This window comes from Aptenodytes patagonicus, chromosome 13 (assembly GCF_965638725.1).
Source record: "Aptenodytes patagonicus chromosome 13, bAptPat1.pri.cur, whole genome shotgun sequence".
Lineage (NCBI taxonomy): Eukaryota > Metazoa > Chordata > Aves > Sphenisciformes > Spheniscidae > Aptenodytes > Aptenodytes patagonicus.
The window spans coordinates 12,864,472-12,886,813 of NC_134961.1; the positions used below are offsets into that span (position 1 = coordinate 12,864,472).

At 41.7% G+C, this 22,342-nt stretch overlaps 2 protein-coding genes across 2 annotated transcripts; one reads left to right on the forward strand and one right to left on the reverse strand.

Annotated features, from left to right (window-relative positions):
* The first annotated feature begins 280 nt into the window (after positions 1–280).
* On the forward strand, positions 281–11,262 carry CRYM (crystallin mu). Its single transcript, XM_076350746.1, has 8 exons — positions 281–481; positions 827–977; positions 1,805–1,867; positions 4,025–4,126; positions 4,692–4,875; positions 7,225–7,346; positions 8,211–8,295; positions 8,941–11,262. Exons 1-8 carry the CDS (start codon positions 309–311, stop codon positions 9,003–9,005), a joined length of 945 nt encoding a protein of 314 aa, XP_076206861.1. The 5' UTR covers positions 281–308; the 3' UTR covers positions 9,006–11,262.
* A 2,099-nt stretch (positions 11,263–13,361) lies between these two features.
* Positions 13,362–18,603, reverse strand: ANKS4B (ankyrin repeat and sterile alpha motif domain containing 4B). The gene is made up of 2 exons (XM_076350843.1): positions 18,408–18,603; positions 13,362–15,083 (listed from the first exon to the last, which is right to left on the reverse strand). Exons 1-2 carry the CDS (start codon positions 18,569–18,571, stop codon positions 14,009–14,011), a joined length of 1,239 nt encoding a protein of 412 aa, XP_076206958.1. The 5' UTR covers positions 18,572–18,603; the 3' UTR covers positions 13,362–14,008.
* Positions 18,604–22,342: the final 3,739 nt, after the last annotated feature.

A 22,342-nucleotide genomic window follows, 5' to 3' on the forward strand; every position in this document is an offset into this window, starting at 1 on the left:
CCTGAGAAGGGGTGGCGGCGGCGGCGGCGCCTGAGGGGGCGCGGCCGCTCCCGGGGCGTCGGAGCTCGCCTCGAGCCGCGGCACGGCCCTTAGCGGTCGTGGGGGCGTGTCCGCCATGCCCGTGAGGGGAGCGCGGCGCGGAGGGGGAGCTGGGACCCCGGCGGCCCGCAGCGGGGGTGCGGGGGGGGCCGCGGGGCGGTGCCGCCGCGGGGCCGGGACGGGGGGCGGGGGCGTCCCGCCGAGTACTTAGCGGCGGTGCGGGGCGGTACGCGGTGCCGCAGCCCTGTCTCGTCCGGCCGGTGCTCGCCATGGGCTCGGCTCCGCCCGTCTTCATCGGCGCCGAGGAGGTGGAGAAGCACCTGCACCGTGCCAGCCTCCTGCTCCCGGCGCTGGAGGCCGCCCTGGCCAACTTCTCGGCCGGCGCGGCGGGAGGCGTCGTGCAGCCCGTGCGCACCGTGGTGCCGGTGCACCGGCACGGCGGGTGAGGCGGGCGGGCAGCGGGGCCGCCTTCCCGGCGGCGGGGCAGGCGGGGTGGGCGCTGCGAGGGGGCGGCCTGGCGGAGCCCCGGCGGGGGACGGCGGGGGAATGCCGCCCGCGCCCGCCGGCGGTAGGAGGTGCGGCCCCTCCGGAGCGAGGAAAGGGGGTCGCGGCAACGGGGGGCCGGGCCTGGGGAGGGGACGGGGTGGAAGGAATTAGAGCGTCAAAAAAGGTCGTTGGAACCGAGTTACTGATTAACTGGTCAGTAGTAGCTTGATGTTAACCACTCCGGTGGCCGTAGGCGCCCATGCTAAAGGTACGTAAGTAATGTAAGTAATTCTCTTACAAGGTTCCTAGGAGTCATGCCTGCTTACAGTGCCGCAGACGATGCTCTGACAACGAAGTTGGTGACCTTTTATGAGCACAAGAAGGATTCCTCCGTCCCGTCTCACCAAGCGACTGTCCTCTTACTTGACCCCAGAAACGGTTCTTTAAAAGCTGTGCGTTTCATGCGTGCTTCTGTGTTCTTCCCTGTTAATGCTCTGTCAGTTCTCCTTTCTGATTCTTAAAAGCTGGAACTGGTGTAGATTGGCCTGAGTTTACCTACATCACCAGTGAAGATGTGTTTGTGCCAAATGAGGATTTGGCCTAAAGCCTTGTATCTTTCATAGGTGTTAAACTGTGCTCTGTCTGCTCTTTACTGCTACTTGTGATTTGAAGGGAATCTGACTCGCAGAGTGACTGGAAGAGAGAAACGATCAGGAAAAGTTTACCTTGCATTTGAAAGGAAAAAAAAACTTTGCTGAGTAAAGAATTAAGCCCCTTAATTCATTTGCACGCTGTAGCTAATACACATTGAGGCAGGAGTGCCCCACTGTGTATGATACATATTAAAGGAATTCCATGGTTCCCTGTCATCCCTTTGTACAGACCAGGGCAGTGCAGGACCTGTGAACCACTGCCAGTTTGCACTGGTCCCTGGTCTTAGGGGAGTGCAGAGTATTGCAGTTACATCGATCTATTCCCTGTGTTGGAGAACCAGGGAAGTGCGGTGCATGAAGAGCTGTGTGAGTTACGGATGGCTCAGCTCTGACCAGTTTTCACTCCATTTGTGCTGGTGGAATGACATGGAAGAACTGCAATAGACAGAGAATCTGCCCAGTTTAAACGTGCGATTTTATATGGTTCGTGGTTGCTATAATTACCAACTTTTATATTTTTATCTGTGCGTTGTAATATCACGTAATTCACAAATTGGATGGAAATGTTTGGTATTTACTCATGTTTTCAGTGTTCATTTCAGTCTGGTTTTTTTTTTTTTTTTAAGGTCCTAGATGGCAGCGTCATTACAGCAAAACGAACAGCTGCAGTTTCTGCAATCGCTACCAAGGTATGTCTCCTGTTTCCTAAATCGGGACAGAATCAGTTAGTGGTGTTATATACAAAATAACTAGAGGGAATGATGTAAACAGCTTTCAGTGCATGTGAATTTTCATCAAATACAGCTTTAAATTAGATTTATGATAACATACGTATCTTCAGGGAAAACTTAAAAGTGCAATTTTCTGTTTTGAGTGAGTCATGTCTGGCTTTAACACTTTGTGTGTGTGATTGGAGAAGGAATCTGAACTATGTTTTTGTGGCTCGTTCTGCGCGCTCCTCTGGGAATTTACTGAGGTGTCTTCCTCTGTCATTGTCTTTCTTTTGTGCTTGTCTTAACGTGCTCCTTTATGGCTTTGGGTGATGCAGCTGTGGTGGTAAATTCAGTTTTTGTTTAGATGTACGTTTTCTATTGTTGGGCCAGGACAGGTGGGTTGCACTGGACCTGGAGAAAGAGGAAAAAGGCACATTTCCAGGGGGCAATGTGGGTCCTCTTAAGATAGATGATGCCCAGGATAGAGGGATGGCTTGTCCAGAGGTGGCTGGCTGTTGGTCAGTCTCTCTGTTGTCACTGGAAGATGTCCAGATGACTATCCCTGACTACAGCCATAAACTTCAGTGTCTGAAGACAGGCGAGATGTATCTTGCTGTATGTAGCGCTACATCATTTCAATTTCAGTTGGAAATTGTTTTGAATTCTTTTTTTAAAACTATATTTGGCTGGGCTGCTAATCATGGGAAGAGAGCAAGTCACCGTCCATTGCGCAGCGGGGTTTTAGTCTTCACCTCAAAGGATGAGGCAATCAGAAGGGGGCCAGAGCTGAAAAATACTTCTGTTTTTCATCCATCAGCTTTGCATCAGAGTGAAGGCTGATCTCACCACTTCGTTAGTGGCAGTCTTCATGCTAGTGTGACTCTATCCATGGCAATAGAGCTAAACTGACATAAAATTGGAGTGAAGAACCTGTCCCCAAGAGCTTCCCCTGGTCCAAGGGACAGAACAATTTACAATGGATTCCTCAGACATGAGGTTATAGGACCTCATCAATCTCAGCCATTCTATACTCAGGCAGTTCTGACAGTTTTTACACAGTCAAGGCTCTGCTGGCCTCAAAGGAGCTTGGCTGCTGAAGGGACTTCAAATCCTTCATTGTCGTCTGCTGTTTTGGGAAATTTTCAGGAGTGTTTGAGTTTAGGTCATAGTTGTCATCTTGTCCTCTTTATGGCATTTGCTTTTCAAAGACCCGTGCTTTTATGCAAGGAACCTTTGAAATCAGTGCTTCAGAGTCTTTGAAAGGAACATTAAAAAGAGTTCTTGCTACTGAAAAATAGGATCAATGAGATTTTTTTTCAATTTATTTGCAGCAGAAAAACGTTGAGAGCCTAGACAATTCTAAAGCTTTTTATACAGAAGCAAGTGGCCACAGCAAATGCATAAACAAGACACAAGGATAGCTTAGGGCTGAACTCCAGCAGCCCTCTCTTCCCCTTTGCCAAGTACTGGGGAATCACAGGCAAGAACTAAACCAGAAAATGAAAGTCACCATAGAACTGAATTTTAATATTTGTTCCTCAGAACCATCCCTGTTTTTACAGTGCCTGATGCATACGTATCATGACTCTTACAATGCCAAGATATGCTTGTGGTATGATTTATGGCTTCAGTGAATTGAAAAAGAAGTTTAGTTTGGGGCTACCAGGACCAGTTTACCCACACAACTACCACTTTCAGTACTGATAGCTTTTGGTATTATGAGTCCTGTTTTCAGCCAGCACAGAACGTCAATGCTATGGTTTTACACTTAATTAGTCACCTAGGTGTAATACATTATGCTAATATTAGAGTGTGCTGAGGCCCCAGAATTTGCATTGGCTCATGCTGTTGCATGTTAAGTCTGAATTTCAAGAGTCGGACAATTCAAAACTGGAATCAAGCCAAGATGTACTTTGGTGCTATTGACACTAGCTTTTGAATTTTAAAAAATTATATATATAGTGGTAATTGAATATTGGTTTATATTAATATGTATCAATACTAGCTTTTGCATAAAAACATTTTTTTGTTTAAAAGGACTAAGGATACTGCTTTCTTTTGTAGTATTTTGCTATATATTTATCATATCTGTTAATATATTGTCCTTTTTTTTTTATATTTGATACTGTTTAGTTGTTAATGCCAGCTTTTGCAGAAGTGCTGTGCATTTTGGGAGCTGGTGTTCAAGCATATAGCCATTATGATATCTTCACGGAGCTGTTCACATTTAAAGAGGTAATGGACACATCTTAACAGGATACATCTATTTTTCTTTATTATGTTTCAGGAGTACTTAATATAAATAGACCATACTACAGCCGGTGAAGTTAAGGGGTTAATTATATTTTGATTCAGAATCCAAGAATACTCTGAACAGCTGTAGAATTTCTTGCTCAAATGTTGGTCTTTAAAAAAAAAAAAAAAACCAACCAAAAAAGGGGGGTGTGTGGAAACACAGTCAAGTTTCAGATGGCTTTTTCTCTCTCTTTAAGAAAATCCTACTGTGTATGCCATACTTGGATGAGCTTTCTGTGACTTTCCCTTAAATATATTTGTTGAAAATATTTGTATTTTGTAAATACAGCTCTACAAGGAGCTGTTATTCTGGCATCACAAAAGAGTCATTCAAATGTAGCTGCACACGTGAAATTTAGTCACTTGTGTGACGAGAACATTAAAGGGGGAAAAAACCCCATGTTTAGGATACATGTAATTATCTACTGAAAACTGAAACAGTGTTCTGTTTCAGCAAGGAGAAATTCTCCAAGCTAATCTGTTTTGGTTTTTTTTTTCCTTGAAGGTCAGGATATGGAATCGCACCAAAGAGAAGGCGGTGAAGTTTGCGAATTCAGTTAATGGTCCAGTGCAGGTCTGCTCTTCTGCTCAGGAGGCAGTTAGTGGGGCTGATGTGATTATAACAGTCACTATGGCAACAACACCAATTTTGTTTGGAGACTGGGTAAAACCAGGTGCCCATATCAATGGTATGCTATGTTGTCATCGTTTAAAGGATATATTTATTATCATGTTGTTTAGCATCAAAAACTGTTGAAAAGCAACACTCTGTGCTTCTCAGAATGAATGTTCTTTCCATTTTGACTTTTCCCCTTTAGTGAGGACCACTTTTCCCAGCCCTGTCTTCCTGGTTTTCTAGAGCCAGAACTCCTGCATATTCCAGCACTGGATGTTTGCTAGAGCATGGGATATGCTTTTTTCCCTAATGATGCATCATCTTTGCTACCATGTTGTCACTTGATGCTCACCTTGCTCTCCATTTAAATAACCCATACAAACATGTTATTTCCAAAGTGATTCCTGCTCATTCTGCTGTTTCCCTGGTAGTTGTCATCTTTTCTTCACAGTATTTTGTAAGCTCCTCTTATTTGTTCCTTTTTGGGCTGGTCGTTGATTTTTTTTTTTTTTTTTTTTTTTACTTGAGTTAAAAAGATGCAATAACTGAGTTAAGAACTTCACAATTTGACCTGTAATTATGGTGAGGTTTGGGGGGCGCTTTTTTTTTTGCCTGCCTTGTAATGATGTTACCCCGCTATTGTTTGGAGTCTCTGGACATGTCCACATTTGTTTATTTTATTAATTGTGGGCCTGGTTCAGATGACCTTGTGCACTTTCCAAATGGCATGGTAATAAGACAAAAGCGACTTGTCAAAGGGAACAATTTAAAGGAAGGTCCCACATTCCAGCAGCATCCTACCAATTTTTCAAACTCAGTTTAGTCCTTTGTCATTGAATGTTGTTGTCTGTGTTATGTCACAGCATGGAAGCCAGAAGTACAACCAAAATCAATTAAGGTCTACAGTCACTGAGGCAACACATACAAAAGACCCCTCTCCTTTCTTTGCCTTTTTTTTTCTCTCCATTGAGGCATTTGTGCTGATTGAAGAGACATCCAAGCAACATGGAATTTATTATTCCATAACAGTTGGACACTTTTAAAAAACATTTGACTACAGTATAACTGTTTTAGCCCATAGCAGGTTGATAGTGGTCTTGCTATATTTGAAAAGTTAAGCTCCTTGATTTGTTTTCAGTTTCTCCTGATAAGTGAAAATCCATAACTTACTCAATTTGTACTGCTTATAAAGTTACAAGGAAATAATAGAAGGCTATAGGTTTAAAAATTCTAATTAGTAACATTGAACTCTCTGCATGTGCAAGTCTTTGCTGCACAATATTTTGGTTCTTATTTGCTCAGGATAATGGAGGGATTCTTTAAATCTTGTTTTTCTCTATAGACGCATAACAAACAGTCTGGATCAAATGAAAGGACTGTAAAATTCAGGGCATTTGGTAATGATCTGATGAAAGACAAGGGTACAAGAGATAATGGACAAAGGGAGATGATTTTCTTATGCCTCAGTTACCCAGAGTCTGCTGACACAGATGCTCTACTGACAAATGAAATATTGAATGTTTTAGAGGAGCTGTATTAGGTGTTAGTTAACTCTGCTTAAAAAAATAAAAAGCAACAAAAACTTCTTAATTTGGCAGTCACAGAAACAGGTTACTGTTTGTCTGCAGAAGAGTTGTAGTCTTACCTTCCATGAGTTGCGTCACCAAATGATCAAAGTTTATTCTAATGGCGCCTTCTGTAAGCAGAACAGAATAATTATGTCACACTTTCTTACTGGTGTCACTTTCAAGGCTCCTAGCAAAGGCTTGTTTGTTTTGTACCTATACATATCTTTACATTTCTTGTATTGATGTGAGATGACGAAGGGCTAAGCAGAGCTACCTCCCCTTCTCTTCTCTGCCAGCATTATTTGGAAGGAGCAGTTTGACTAGTGTACCAAAGAGGTGGAAACTGCCAGCAAAGAATCTCACTTCTGCTTCCTGAAGAGTTGCAGTTTAATGCTTCAGCAGGTTGAAATGCAAAGGCCAATTGATTCCAGTTGTTCCGGCTCTGTTTATGGGGAATATAAGACTTTTGTTGGCAGCAGCATCTGCATGACTAGAGGTCAAGGGTGCTGTACATTTTAATGAGCTGTAGTTTGGAGGGTTGGACCCAATGTCATCTTTCATTGACATCAGTGGAAATTTAGGGGGTTCGCACCTTACAGAAACGGGTCATATATATGTCAGTGTTACGGCTGAGGTCAGGTTGAGAGAGATCCAGGATTTTTCCCAGTTGCTCAGGCACATCCTATTTTTCTGAGTTGTATCAATCAACATGTCTCCAGTGCTAACATCAGATTGTTTGTGTATTACATTTCCACAATAACGTCCATTGTTACTTCACACTTGTCTTTTGGACAAAATGTGGTTTGAATTTGTTTTAAACATTCCTCCCAAGTTCACCAGTTTTGTTGTCTTAGCTGTTGGAGCAAGCAGACCAGACTGGAGAGAACTGGACGATGAAGTGATGAAGAACTCAGTTCTGTTTGTGGATTCCAGAGAGGCTGCTCTTACAGAATCGGGAGATGTTATATTATCAGGGGTAAGACTTTCTTAAATTAGGGACTTTATTTTTGTGGCAATTGGCTTGCGTTTGAAACGAGTTGGTACTAATGATGTGCTGCACTGAAACTTTTTAGAGCATCAGATGTAGTTGTTAACACTTTCCAGGCACAGGCTGAAAGATAAACTGGTTTCACACTGAGACTTCTATATATCTATGCCAAAACCATGCAACCTCTGTGTCAACCATTACATGGCACCATATTACAGCAGCATGTTTTCAGCATTGGCCTTTGTGTACAATAACAAAGTATTGGTTTTGAAAGACCTACATTTCCTGCACTATTTGGTAATTATGTTAAATATTTTTCAAATCTATTTGTTAAAATCTGTAACTTTCTTCCCGTAATATTTCAGTGTGATTGACACACACCAGACCTGTAGAGCATGGACGACAGAAGCCAAGCAGACAGTTAGTGATCTGCAGAAATTTGACAGCAGGGACTCTTTTAGGTTTAATGGAGTGGTTTTTTTCTCTTTTAATGTTTTTGCAGAACAAATATGGTTTCCATTTTTGAGGTTTAACATAAGAGGTCCAGATATGGTAAGGTGTGTGGAACCCCATGTGTTGTTTTGGATAAGTAACAAGCTATCCACTGTACTTACTGACTGAGGAAAGTCTGACAGCTGTTTTTCTCTGAAAACCATTCCACTCCTCTGTGATTTCTGTTCAGTTCCTGTATTATTTGTCTGAATACTGATCCGCTTCAACATGGAAAGCAATCAGTTCTGGGATAGCAGAACTGGAGGAGTTCTTTCTTTGGAAGTCACTCAGAAAAAAAGTTTTTCTCCTAATGTATGTATGGATATTACGTTTTTGTATAAATATGTGTGTGTTTCACAGGCAGAGATTTTTGCTGAGCTGGGAGAGGTAGTGAAGGGTACGAAACCAGCCCTGCCTGAGAAAACAACAGTGTTTAAATCGTTGGGTAAGAACAGCCCCTCCTGTGTACAAGTCTGACAGAAAACAATGCCTTGTTATTTATTAGGCCCTCCATGCGTGGGAAAGCTGCTCATCATCTTCAAAACTGTTGTGGCAATGCACTGTCCAGAAGAAACTAGAATGTGATTTGCATTTTTCCTTTTTATTTCCCTTCTTATTTATATCTAGCAGGACTGATGTAACGAAAAGTGATAGGAGAGCAAACAAGCAATAGGAAGAAGTACACTTTCCATTTCAGAATTGTTCAACACATTTCTGCAGCGTTTATTAGTACAGCTCCAACCCGAATGCCCTGCTGTTATGCCCCTGGAGTCTGTCTGACCTACAGACAATGTGGCAGTGTACTGTGGCATTGGAGTTGATGTTTGGGGGGAAGGAGGTCCGAAAGGGCCAAGTTGTGATATGAACACTGAAAATTAGATTCATACTATTACATTAATTTCATGTAGCACACCTAACAGTTACACGATGGCTATAAACTTTGAACATAACACTGTAGGTGCTTGGGATGGGGAATGATTCCTGTTCCTGTCCAGTTAGATAATTTCCTGAGTCCTTCTGTTCCCTTCTGAAGCTAAATTATTTTGTACAGCTGAAGAACTGTTTGAAGGTGACTTCAATTCTTTTTCAGGGATGGCAGTTGAAGATACAGTAGCAGCAAAATTTGTTTATGACTCATGGTCAGCTGGTAACTGAAGAGAGAAGACTACAATGCTAATGAGGCCAAGAAAATTGTTTGCACTTAGTTTCCTTGGATCTTTTGTTAACAAGAAAGGCACCAATCCTATCTGAATGTGGCCCTTCTAGAACATTCAAGAAGGAAAAGTAAAATTTCAGCAATAGACTAATTTCTACAGTTTTCTAATGGCAAGTATTAGATACGTGCAGTATTACTAATAAATATCTCATGTAATGGCAAGTATTAGATGTTTGCAGTGATACTAACAATGGTATTTTTACATATTTTGGTATAATTCTGGAATCGATGCCTTTCCTTCCTAATTATTTATGTAGCAGAAGTCTGTGGGTATATTTTGGTTTTTTTTAGAGAGTTAATTCATACTGGAGTAAAATATATCAGTTTGGAGAATGGACTCTGGCATCATATTTAGCTGTGATGGTACTTTAAACGCAACTGTGGGTTTCAGTGCTACACTGACAGTAACCTAGTCTTCAGTCTCTCCTGGGAACACAGCCCACCCCTGACTCCTGGACACCCCTTCCCTTCCAGCTCAGACTGGGATTCGGAAGTCACCAGCCTTACTTTCACCCCCCACAATCCCCTGTCTCTGCCCTCAGACCCAATAGTTTTTCATTTAAGAGCACACTCCTGAGTAGGAGTTTATATAAATAATGATGCCTCCGTGCAGTTAGATTTCTCTCTGTTTTTGTAAAAGATGTGGCTCAGGAAGACTTAGAGTGCAAAAAATCAGAGCTAATATTATGTACATTTTAACTGGGAGGAAACTATACTCAGTACCTCCCTTAGTACATTCCTGGGTGGGATATTGCCATTTTCATATTGCAAGGAGTCACCCAAAATGTGCGTTCTAAAAGTGTGTTTTGATTTAACTTTTATCTATATTCTGTGGGGAGATTTTTTATTAATCTATGGTGTTTGTAAGTACTTTTTCTAAGCTTCTTGAAGATTGGAACCATGCAAATTGATTTCAGTAGGATAAACTTCAAGTATACAGGCAAATATTTTCAGCTTGGCTGTACTATGCATCAATTGGTAACTGTTCTTTTATCCCAGTGGGTATTTGCTGGGGCAAGAATTTCCATGAGCCTTTCTTGGCGGAGGAACCCAGTGATGTTCTACATAAGGAAAAGTTCCAGTTTTGTGCTGTTATGCAACTGCCTCACAAAAGATTGAGCATCTGCTGAAGAATAGCTATTGCCCTGGAAACAAATTCCTGTCTCAGGCTAGAGTTTATTTCTACTTACATATTATTACATGCAGGCTATTAAGTGTTTCTTCACTCTGTGGAAGAGTTAGATGACATGGTCATTCTATAACGGTCCCAGTGGAATACAGCAGAGCAACAGGAAGGAGGTTCAGAAGCAGTTAGTGTTAAAACCCTTGATGGTGCATAAGTAAGTATAGAAGAGGTTAATGAGTACAGTGCAGGTGTGATGTAAATAATACTTTGTCATAAGCCTGGTGTAAACTATTTGGAAAAAAAGTAGTAAGTGGCAGTTTGTAATTTGCAGAGTCTTAGCATGGAAGGGTACCGGACCGGTAAGTGAATAGGGCCAAAGGATGTGTTCGTGTGGATAGAAATCTAACTCCATTGACCTTGTTTATGTCGGCAGAAACAAGAACAGAAATTTCTCTATAAGCTTTTGCATTTTTTAACTGTAGCAAAATTACCCTTCTATTTTTACATGTGTTTTTTCTTCTATGTCATTTCTGAAGTGGTCAGAAATGTATGTGTTGACTTCAGCAATGGAGAACTCCACTAGTGTGAGACAAACGTGACAGCCATCAATGTTCCATAATTCAAGAACTGTATGGAAACTTGCACTTACTACTTATGACAATATTATCCCAGTTCTGTGCCTGTGTAAAACAAGGTTTGTAATTTGAAGTGAGACATAGTGTTTGGGAAGAAGACAAATACAGTTTATTTTCACATGTACTCTTCTACAGGCTGTGCACTTTAAAAGTAGATGGAACTAGTCCAAAAACCTGGTTCTGAAAACCCACAGTGTTCTCTGCTTTCATTGGCAATAGGAGGTTCTGGGAGCCTGGCTTCAGCATTGTACCTCTGAATTCATGAAGATTTGATTCAATTACAATGGGCGTTGCTTGGATGCCATCTTTAGATTTTTTTGAGGGGAAATAATAGCCTTAATTTCCATGTTTCCTTCTCTTACACAATTTCTTGACACTCTGATTTGTAACTTGCATTTATGTTAAAATTAAATAGATACTGCTGTTTTTCTTTAACTTTTGTTGTCCGTTTTGTTTTGGGTGGGGGTGTTTGGTGGTTTTGTTTCTGTTTTTTTTGAAGATGAGGAAGAAAGTATTCAAGTTGTTGCACTGACTACTCTCTCAGTAAATGTGATCACTGAATGTAAAGGGGAAAATAAATTAAGACTGCTCTGCTCCACTGTGATACTCAGTTTTGCAGTCATTGTCCTGTGCTGCACGTTCCCTCCTCTTGATGCTTGTCCAGTGCAGAGTATTACATCATTAAGGAAGGAGAATCTTGTACTTGGCAGGGCTGTGGTCATGTGAGATCCTATGGTTTTATGATTTGGGTTTGGATTGGGCTATAAGATTGCACGTGATACATAGTGTGTCTCCAACCGAACTGCGCTGTACAAACATTACTAAGTCAGATCTGGGATTCACTAATTTAGATACTTCACATTACAAAAGAAACAAAGGGGTCGGTGAAAAAGTTTTGAAAACAGTAAAGCACATAAGTGGAAAAAACTGAAATGTGACTGTTCCTTTTTATTATCCCCCCCAAGTTGTTCCACATGGCTGCTTTATACCAGAGGCCAATTTCCAGGACCACCCTGTAAGAAAGGATTAACACTATTGCACTTTTTTTTAAAGAAAATTTATTTTAAAAGGGTGTATATATATGGGGTTGATTCAGTTGCCTAAAAATAGGTGACACATGGGGTGCTCTGGGGCTTCTTATTCAGTCTCTAGATGCAGTTCCGGAAGGCCAAGGAACTCCTTCCCGTAGATCTTGTGCTGTATCTGCTAGCTCCACAGAGTTACTGCGCACACCTAAGGACATCCCAAAACACGCTGGATGCTTGTGACAACTGAGTCGATCCGTTTATGTGCAGATAGTTTCTGCCATTATCCCTGGTTGTCAGAGGCCGCAGCAGTCAGGCGGATCTTCGGTGCAGTTTGGAGATGCTTGGGGCCTATCACAGAACTGCGGAGGCTGTTCTGTGATAATGGCAGTTACTGGGCAGGTCCTCCCCGAGTGACACCGCTCACTGATGTTTTGATGGTGTGTTGTGGGCAGGTCACAAGCATTTGGGCAGGTAAAGAACAGCAAATACATCAGTTATGTGACTGAGAATGATAGGATTTGACCCTTCAAAATCCACTCGTCATATGCCCTCAAATATGTAAGATTCATCATTTCCTTCTTGCTTTGTTACACATTTGGGAGTTTCTTGGCCAAAATGAAAACAACCCAGCAGGTTAATAACACAGAGTCTGGGGGGATGCCATCTGATTTAATTACTGTGCTAAGCACAGCAGTCATTTAAGGTTGCACAGAACAGGACTCTGATGTGACTGCTTAATATAAGAAAATATCAACTGCTGAAGTACAGGAATCCAAGGAGGAAAGAATGCAGTATAAAGTCCAGCCAAGAAAAGGAGTTAAAATATACAAATCCAAGTAACAAGAAGAAGATGTGGAAAGAAGGAAGTGTGAAAAAATAGATTATTAACTAGGATTAGCGTCCACAAATGCAGTATACCCCTAAGGAAAAAATCATAGCTGACTAATGGAAAGCTATAAAAAGAGATTTAAAGATAAAAGTCCTGCTAATAATTGTGCCTCTAAAATCTGAGATCTTAGCCAGAGCAAGACTGCTGCAAGCACCTTATTAGATTCACAAAACTCAACAGGAGTGATTAATTCATATCAGATAGTGCCATCTTCCCAAGGGAACAGGCCCGAGAGAGATGAAGGGAACCCTGCTGTGAATGCCTCCAGATAGACTGTAAAGAACAGGAGCTGCCACAGAAGCACAGCCTCATTTTCTTCCTCTTTTCATGAGCTGGGAGTGTGCGTTACATGCAGTTTTCAGGCTGAGGCTGCCAACAACCAACAGAAAATGCTGGGTGATAAGAGTCCTGGTTTCTGGGACTTCACGTGGCAAATGCACCCTATAGGAACCAAGCTGAGCATATACCAAAACAGATCAAAAATGTTGAAAATAAACCCTCAGCTTCTTGTAGTTATAAGTATTGCAGTCTTGGTGCCATTTAGGATGTGATGGGTGCTGGCAACTGGGTCCAGCCTAATGAGACAAGAGAAAAGTATATACAACTCACACCGAACGTCTCCTGGCAAGGTACTTCATATATTTTTAAATTAATATCAATACAGTAGCAAAACACTTTACTGACAAGAACATGAAACTTGCTGTAAATTAGTCTTATTTACATTCATTCAGAGGCTACTAGAGTCGATAAGCCATAGCCAAAATCAAGATGCAGATGCTATTTCTAACATATCATCAGTACCAGGAAGGGCGGTTTGTAGCAATCAGAAAGCAAACAGAAGCGAATGGAGAAAACTCAAAGCTCTGAAGCTTTGGGAATGCTCTTTGCGTTGTGGTTTTGGAGAAGAAGGGAAGGGCTTTATTAAGGAATGTAGTGTGGCTGGCCTTCACTAATATTTTAAGTTACTCCGACGAGAAGAAATCCAATCTCCATGAACAGTTCTGGGAGAAAAAGGGTTAAATCTATAGCTTTCAGGTTTTTTACCTTCACATTCTTTCTTTTTGGCAGAATATGCTTGAATTAATATCCTGTGCACCACAGCCATCTATCCAGAGAGAAAAATCTTTGTCCTTGCTCTACTTTCTAAAGCAATTGGTAACCTCTCTGCCTTTTGCTTTAGCAGACATCTGAAAAGAATTGCATGCTCTTTGGAAAGAGGAAAAGAATGAATCAGTGTGCAGGTTACAGCAACAGGTATATTAATTTATAAGCAAGTATCTACGGTCTTTCCAGGGTTCTTGAGTGCTTGTTTTCTTTTATTCATGGCATTCAGGACTTTCTTTCTTGGCCCAAGCTCCATTTGAATGCTCTGTAGATCTTCATCAGAACATAGCATCAGGGCATCTAAATCAATTTTTTCCCTCATGAAGACTGGAAGAAACTCATCCAGCATCTGTGATGCTAGAAATACCTCAAGGGGCGTGTTCTCTGCTTCCTCGTCATCCCAAATAACTTCTTCCTCGTGCCAAGGGATATCAGCACCATTTTCAGCACCATCTTCCCTGCCATTCTCAGCATTTTCATACTGAAAGAGCTCACTGGACATTTTAAAGCTTATACCTTCCTTCTCAGAAGACATAATTCCAGGATTTACATCTGCAGCCAAATTCCTTCCAAATACAATCTTGCCAAGACCTGGCCGCTTAAAAATGGAGAGCTGACTGTCATTATCAGAAAAGTTTTTCTCTCCGAGGTCATTCAGCAATTCATCCTCCTCTTTCTCATCAAACAAATGCATCACAGTTCTCCTACCCGTACCATTCTCTTGGTCACTGCTTTGTGTTTCCTGGCTTCTTGTGCTGCCAGCTGTCTTTTTTGCCTTCAGTTTGAAGGTATCTTTCAGATTTTTGGAGAAAGGACTTGCTGTATTTGAAGCAAAGAGACCAGGCAACTTTACTCTGGAGTGTGTCCCTCTGGAAGAATTTACTGTGCCAACCTTTTCTTTTATATAATTCTGGTTCATTTCATGCTGGTGTTTCTCTTGGCGCTTCTCACATTCCTTGATTTGTTTCTCCACATTCCTCTGGGCCTGCGCTTTGAGTTTGGAGACCTTCTTTGGGTTCAGCATGTTCTGCTCGGTGGCAGCTTTGTCCAGGATTCGGACGCATTCATTGCGGTCTCTGCTGGCAGCCACCTCCAGGGGAGTGCGGAGGTCATTGTCCAGAGCAAATATATTGGCACCGAAGTTGATCAAAAAAGAAACACAATGGATATGACCATTGCAAGCGGCGTGGTGGAGAGGAGTGTTCCCCCAGATGTCACATTTGTCTGGATCACCTCTGAGAAGGAAAATAGCATACAGTGAGCTGGACATACCCAAGCATAGCACTGCAGTGGGATTGAACAGATACTAAATGTTTAGCTCAGCTTTGCTAGGAGGGGTACAGCCCAATGAAAATGAGTCAGCTTAGCTCCATCCTCCTGAATGGTGCTGCACTTACTTGCACGAGCACTGAGTTTGGCTGTGTGTGTGGCATAAGCTCTAATTCCTGCCTGTCTGTGGACTCAGGCTTCAACTTATACTCATTGAAATTAATGGCAAAATTGTTTCAATAGCTTTTGGGTGGAATATTTTAAAGGCTTTTTGGTGACTCTTCTCTTTTGCATGTCAAATGCAGAGACAATATTAGGAGGATTCTTCACTGGCCACAGTGATACATATTTAATGAGCCCATGCAGTAATGTTTTTGGTAGGTGATAGGTAAATGATTAGGAGTAAAGCCCTGATTACACATTTGTCTCCATTGCTATTAGATCAGCTCAGATAGATGCTGTTGTTTTTCTTCAGCTCTTTTGTTCTCCTTAAGCTGCTTTTGCTCATGGGGTTTGAAAAGCAGAAGCTCATTTGAAAATAAAATACCACGTCTTTTCAATTGAATTTAAAGCCAGTGAAAAGTATTGCTTTCTTTTTAACTCTTGCACTGACTTCACACTGAACTGCTGCCTGCAGATGAGAATCGGCTTGAATCTTTTAATTCGTATTTGGCAGAATCAACATTAGCAATGGTTCAGAACAGAGCTTGAGCCGTCTGTGACCAATAACCAAGGCAGCCACAGTAGCCCAAAGCCTTTAATAACTTCAGAGCCAGGGGCCAAATTTACAAGGAGAACTTCTACTCTTGGGAGTTTAAGCATTTCAATGTTTTGGAGATTAGTTCCACAGCAGCTGTACTACGAATGAAATGGTACGTCCTATCACAAAATCTCCTTCAAGCATTGATCTTTGGCTTTGAGTATCTCTGAAGAAAAGCACTAACATATTTGTTGAGGGCCAAATCTGAAAACATCCTTCAGCCTGAAATGCCACAGGCAAGAGAGAGGTTGGGGGTCCCTGCAGAGCTGAGACACGGAGCTGCTCGCGTTGAGAAACAATGGCAAGTCTGAGCATGCCAGGCTGCGAGACCGCAGGCATTTCTACAAGGAGGTTGCAGCTGAGGATCAAAGTTTCTCCACTTAGACATATGGAAACCATGTGTACATATTTCTGCTTTTGTGGCTCTGCCCTGGGGAATTGCCTGACTGCGGCTGAGCGTGCCAGATTCCTTAATTCCCACATGAGCCAACAGGCTGCATTATCCCAAGCCTTGGGACTGCCGGGTCGTCCATCCTCCTCCAGGTTACTTTATAGCTGTTTGTGGCCTCTTTTCCCTGTGGAGCCTGCCAGCCTTGGAGCCCCAAACAATTGACAAACCAGAGTGTCTGTTCCCAGCTCAGTGGGAGTTTGGATAAGGTTTACATCTACTTTGGGTTCTCATACTCCCCTTTTCCCTGCTTTCCCAAGAAAGAGGCTCACACAAAAGGGAGGAGATCTGCTACTTGGTCTTGCCTTTATTCATGTACCTGCAAAGCAAACAGAGAAAACGCCTCCTGATGCCTGGGAAGATAAACTATTTCAAGATGAAAGGGGTTTATTGTTAGTATTGCTATGTTTTCCAAGGGCTGAATGTGTTGCAAGCTTGAGAGTCCTAAAATCTGCAACCACTCTGAAGAAAACCATCTTGTATCTCAGTGCCTTTGTCAGGAAACCTCTTCAAGGAAAGGATGAATTTGTCAAAAATATTTAAAATACTTTTTCACAAGAAAACATTAACTGACTGCAGAACAGATTGAACGTCTTCCAAAATTCAGCTTCTCCCAAGAAAACCAGTGAGACTACAGCCATATCTCTGGCAGCCCCAGTTTGCTGATCGTGTCAAGAAATCTTGGATTAAAATAGAGGTGAATGCATATGTTTGAAGATTTTGAGGGCAATACTGTCCCAAAGCTGTCCTCTACCAAGAAAAAGAGTTAGAAATACATTAAATAACAAATACATAGAAATTCTGATCTTTGCGTCACCCTCTGTGACTTCTATCAGCTTATATGGTAAAAGACATATTTTTCACTCAAATTTTGAAAACAATTATTTTGTTATTTGTTCCTTAGCTAGTTGTTCTGTCTTCTAGGTGTTCAGGGACAAACCTTTATTGACTCTAGATATTTCCTTGGAGTTGCCTTAATTATATGAGTGGAAAAACTGTCAATCTAGTTTTGCTTCTCCTGGGGACACAGCAATAACCATGCAGTCCAAAGGTCTTTTTTATTGGGTTATTACAGCCGCACCTGAGCTCAATGAGCTATAAAGCAAATCTATGAAAAGCCTATTTTTATTCCATATTTTCAATTCTATTTTTAATAAAAGAAAACTCAGATACATCCAAATAGTTATTCAACTTTTCCCTCCAATCTTCTTTAAACTATTATGATTGAAAATACAGGTCAACTTAATCTTCATCTCAGCCTAGAAGGACTATTTTATTAACTGTATCTCTACACAAGAGCAGATTTTCTTTTATTAGATCTTATTACACAACCACACTTAAAGGTAGCCTCCAAGCAAGAGAGTACATAGGGTGGGGAGGTAATTACCATTTCAATAATACATTTTAAGCATGTACTACATTTAAATGATACCAAACAGAAATATTACTATTAGAAAATAAACCTGTAGAAAACCATCCTTTACTTTTTTGGGTTTTTTTTTTCAGTTTTGCAAGTATTGTACCCCAGCTTCTGAAACAGAACATTTTTATCATGATGGTAGTTGCTAATACTATAAAAAGCAGAGAAATAACAATTTTAGATGTTACGATCTCAAAACTATTAGTTGTGACTTGCCTCTGGAAAGCCTTAAACCTTCACATGTGTCTACCAACTGCACTTTGGAAGCAAATGAGAGAGATTTTTTGCTAAAAATGTTTCAAAGAATGCGTTTCTCTAGAGCCAGTTTCAAAGATATGTTATCACCAAAGGTTGTCGGCCAACTTTTCCTCCATTACAGCGAGGTGAGGTCCCAGGGGCCTGCTCCCACTAACTGCTCCCTGCAGACTCCATATATGAGGCGGTCCCGCTGGTGTCAATGCGGCTTCACCGACTGCACGTACAGACCTGCTGGCAGGTTCTGGGCCATTGCAAATGAAAAGAGAGAATTCTTGGCAATGCATTGAAAGAAATGACTGTGCTTTCAGCCTTCTGGGTCTGAGGTCATCGGGGCATTAGAAAAATGATGCACAAATTACAGTTTTAAGCCACAAGTTTTAAGCAATGGAGGCTGATTGACTTACCCCCTCCGACATACGACTTCCAGAGCTTCTAGATACCCATGGTATGCTGCCAGAAGGGTGGGCGTCATTCCGGCTTCATCTGAAGTATTGAGGTCTTTCCTAGTGGCTTCTTTCAGGAGGTCCAAATTGCCGTCGGCTGCTGCTTTGTGATACCTGCTGGACATCTTCAGTAACTTCTGGTTTCCCAAAGCAGCTCTGAACAATATCCAGACTGTACAGTCACCCTTCCATTACAGGCATAGTTCATTAATGATTACAAGTTGAGACGTCCCCGTGAAGTTGGAAATGAGGAGGCAAAGTTCATCCTAGCAGAAACTTATCTGGACCTCTGCATAGGTAATAAGGCAATGGTGTGGCAAATGCTTTCATTTTCTGGAAGGTGGCTCTGCCTTTTACCATTTATTGCATATTTGACTATTTAAACATAGAGGGGAGTCATTCATCTTCTCTGTGTCTTTGCCTAACTGTTCTGGGAAAACTTCAAAAGGACCTTGAACTTCAAAAAAGACTTCAAAAACTTAAAAAAACCTTCAAAAGTCCATGAATGTCAGTATGACCGGATTTCACCCCAAGTAATAAAGTATCCCTGAGTTTTGATAGGATGAAATGCATAAGCAGTTACCTTTACTGGTGAAGTCCTTTGTAACCTACCATTTATTGGGTTGCTGCATTTAAAAACAAGCCTCTCCCCTGCCAAACCAGGCACATCCATGAAGCCGTTTCATGTACACAGATTGATGTGCGGATGGAAACAGGCCTGTCGGGACCAGGGTGGTGTTCGGATAAAACCACCAGCAGGTCCGCAAGTCACAGCAGGCAAAACCACAGCCTAGTGTGTGATCCTTTTAACTGCAAATTGCATTTCATCAAAGGATCTTAAGGCACTTGGCAAATATAAATTTATCTAACAGGTATTGTAATCTCTGTTTTAGATGCAAAAAACGTGCAGGATTTCCTCAGGATAGCACAGGGAATTCAAGAAATGGAAACGCGATGGGCCTGAACCCACTGCCCCAGCCTGGGCACTGTGGTCCTCGCCTGGGAACAGATGGGTCCTGTCCCCATCTCACATAACCACTTCTCGCTTTAGAAATTATTTCCCCTGATTGCAGTGGCGTTAAGGGTTACCTCTATGAGTAGCAGCTTATAGAATTAGACCATAATTCTAATTTTTAGGTTCAAAAGAATTACTGAGAGAAAACCACGTAAAAGGTCAGTTTTAAAACAGTAGCTGAGAAGAAATCAGTAAGCTTTCTGCTGCTTCATAAAATGCTTATTCTGGTCACATTCACAACAGCTGCCAGATAAATGTTACTTTTTTGTCAAGCTGTTTTCTATGACTAACTGAATTAACCTATATCTTAGAGACTCTACCCTCAGCAATTAGCAGTGAGGTTTTGTTGCTTATTATGCCCCTGATACAGAAGCAGTAGCAATTGCAAACCAACTCATTGTCCAGAGTTGGTGCAATTACTGAATGGAGTGCCACCTCATTTACTTCCCATAGTGCTGCCCATGTAATACACCGGAGACCTCTCCAAATGGGCTTTCTCTCTTAATTATTTTCTCAGACAGGGATTGAAGAGCTCTTCAGGACCAAACTTGTACCAACATTTTCCTCCATGAGGGCAAGGAGAGTCAGTCAGGTCCTGTGACAGGTTTGAATCTTTGAATAGACAAGTCTGGGTAGGAGTAAACTAAAGCCCTGGTTTTCCTTCGTGTCCTCCACAGGCACAGCCATCCCCGGTGCTACCCTGTCGTCTAAGGCAGCGAGGAAGGGCTGTGCTTCACCCTCGCCACCTCCATCCCTGCATTAGAAGACAGTTTTAACCTCAGCCCTTTTTCAAGTTCCCTGCATTGCCATTAATACTTTTCTAATAAAAAATGCAGTCATTTATTCCATTTGCTATTTAACCAGGCTCGGCACTGAGTTAAATTTATGGCTACTAGAAAAAACTAGCTGTTGCAGAACAAAGGCAGATAATACATATACTTTTTAATGTATATATTAGATTAGCTGTTTCTTGATGCCATTGAATTTTATTTCCTTTTCTGGGTAGTGTAAGCTTTTTTACTCTCAAAAGTGTAAAATGGTCACCAAGGCACATACTGCATATACCTCCAGTGCCTGGTAGAGGAGAGGAGACAGCATTTTTCTTGTACGTTGACATTTTGCATTATTAGCTACACCTATGAAAGTGAGTTGGTGGCAAAAGAGACCTTTTCATTTTTCAAGATTATTGATTTCTACTACAGAAATACATTCATTTGCTTTTCTGTTAATTAATTCAGCACACAAAGTGTTGATCTCAGAGTGATTTTTATCGTCTAACATCTAAAAATACTGATTTTAAAAGAAAATTACTCTGTATGATGCTAAGTGGGAAACTATTGTTCCAAGTTTTAATTAGAGGCTAAGCAAAACCCATCTCAATTGGAGAGAAGCTCCGGGACTTTGCAAGCTTTATTATTACTTATGTCAGAAAAGTGGGCATCACTAAAAAGAAAGAAAAAAGAAAAGACCAAACAAAATCTCCATCTGTTTCTAAACTCCTGTTATTTGTTCATCTTTGTCCCATCCAAAAACCTCAACTTAAAATGCGATAAATGATTCAACATCAAATGAGGTAAATTTCTCAGCCTGAATGGACATTTTTCTTTTGAGACTAAAGCTCAAAATTGCGAACTTTTTAAACTCCTCGAGTAGTTAGAATGAAGCTTTTCTTTTGGGGTTTGAAAAGAACTTCAAACCCATTCTACTTCTAATTGAAATGTCTTACCAGGCTCAGGAGAAACACTGTTGTGATGGTACATGGTGTTGTAAGCTAATGAATTATTTAACTAGCAGTTTTGATTTGTTGCTGGATTTTGCTATGTCTCTGATTATTGCTCTATTTTTTTGAGAACTATCTTAAATAAAATATAACAAGTCAAACAGACTAGTTAGATTGAAAGACTACAGCATCATTAGTTATGTTGTTCTAGACAACTCAGAGTCTGGCCTGAACAGCGATGTGGTTGTGCCATCTGTTTTGCATGAGGTATTATCCAGCACAACATTTCCTCATTGCAACTGTTACAAGCACCAAATGCGGTACGGTAAAGGCCATACGAGGGGAGGCAAGTAAGTCTCTGCTTGTCTAATGAGATCCTTGGAACAAATGGGCTTAGAGAATAATGAAATTAGTCATACAGGGTAATTGTGGCTACACAATTCAGAGATGATGACAACATTTGAACAACAATAAAAGCTTATTTCTTCGCTCCTTAGAGAGGCAAAACTGCTCTGCCCAAGGACACTGTTGCTGGATGTCCTCTTGAGCAGCCCTGTTCCCACGGCGAGGTTGAGTGTGACCCATGCCGGCGCTGCCCGAGACCCATCCTGATGTGATCTTTGCTCAGGTGTAACCGTGCTCGAGTAGGGGATCCAAGGGCAGCCCTCGCAGACTGCCTGCACGCGTCATTTCAGGAGCGAGGCCCTAATCAATAGGGAAAGAGACATAAAACTGAGAGGCAATAAAGCCAACTCTGCCAAAGCCCTGTCCCTCCTCGCCCGCGCACCTTGACGCCCGGCCATACTGGGCATATAAAAGCAGACTGGGGGACTTTTGTAGGGCTAGAAGCAGTGACATTATCTGTTGTGTCACAGTGACATTTGCAATAAGTGTTTTTTCTGCGAATGCTCAAAAGCAGGAGTCCTGACCTGGCATTTGGGCTCTTTGCATTGCTAAAGCCTTTTTCTTGGTTTTGTTTTGTTTTTTTTTCCCATGATATCATCAGCAGTGCTACAAAGAGTCCTGAGGAAAGCCACATTGAACTCATTGGTGTCCCAAATGCTGTCCTGCTGCCAGTGTGTGAGGGACAGGGACAGCCAAAGCCCATAGGAAAGTGCATCTATGCTGAGGTGATCTGTGCTCTCCGGAGATGGTATGCAA

Excerpts from the sequence above, each read along its gene's own strand:
- CRYM (XM_076350746.1), top strand. The coding sequence starts at position 309 with ATGGGCTCGGCTCCGCCCGTCTTCATCGGCGCCGAGGAGGTGGAGAAG. Across the intron at positions 482-826 it reads CCGGTGCACCGGCACGGCGG|GTTCCTAGGAGTCATGCCTG; the intron begins GTGAGGCGGGCG and ends TTCTCTTACAAG. Across the intron at positions 4,876-7,224 it reads ACCAGGTGCCCATATCAATG|CTGTTGGAGCAAGCAGACCA; the intron begins GTATGCTATGTT and ends TTGTTGTCTTAG.
- ANKS4B (XM_076350843.1), bottom strand. The coding sequence starts at position 18,571 with ATGTCCAGCAGGTATCACAAAGCAGCAGCCGACGGCAATTTGGACCTC. Across the intron at positions 15,084-18,407 it reads GAAGTCGTATGTCGGAGGGG|AGGTGATCCAGACAAATGTG; the intron begins GTAAGTCAATCA and ends TTTCCTTCTCAG.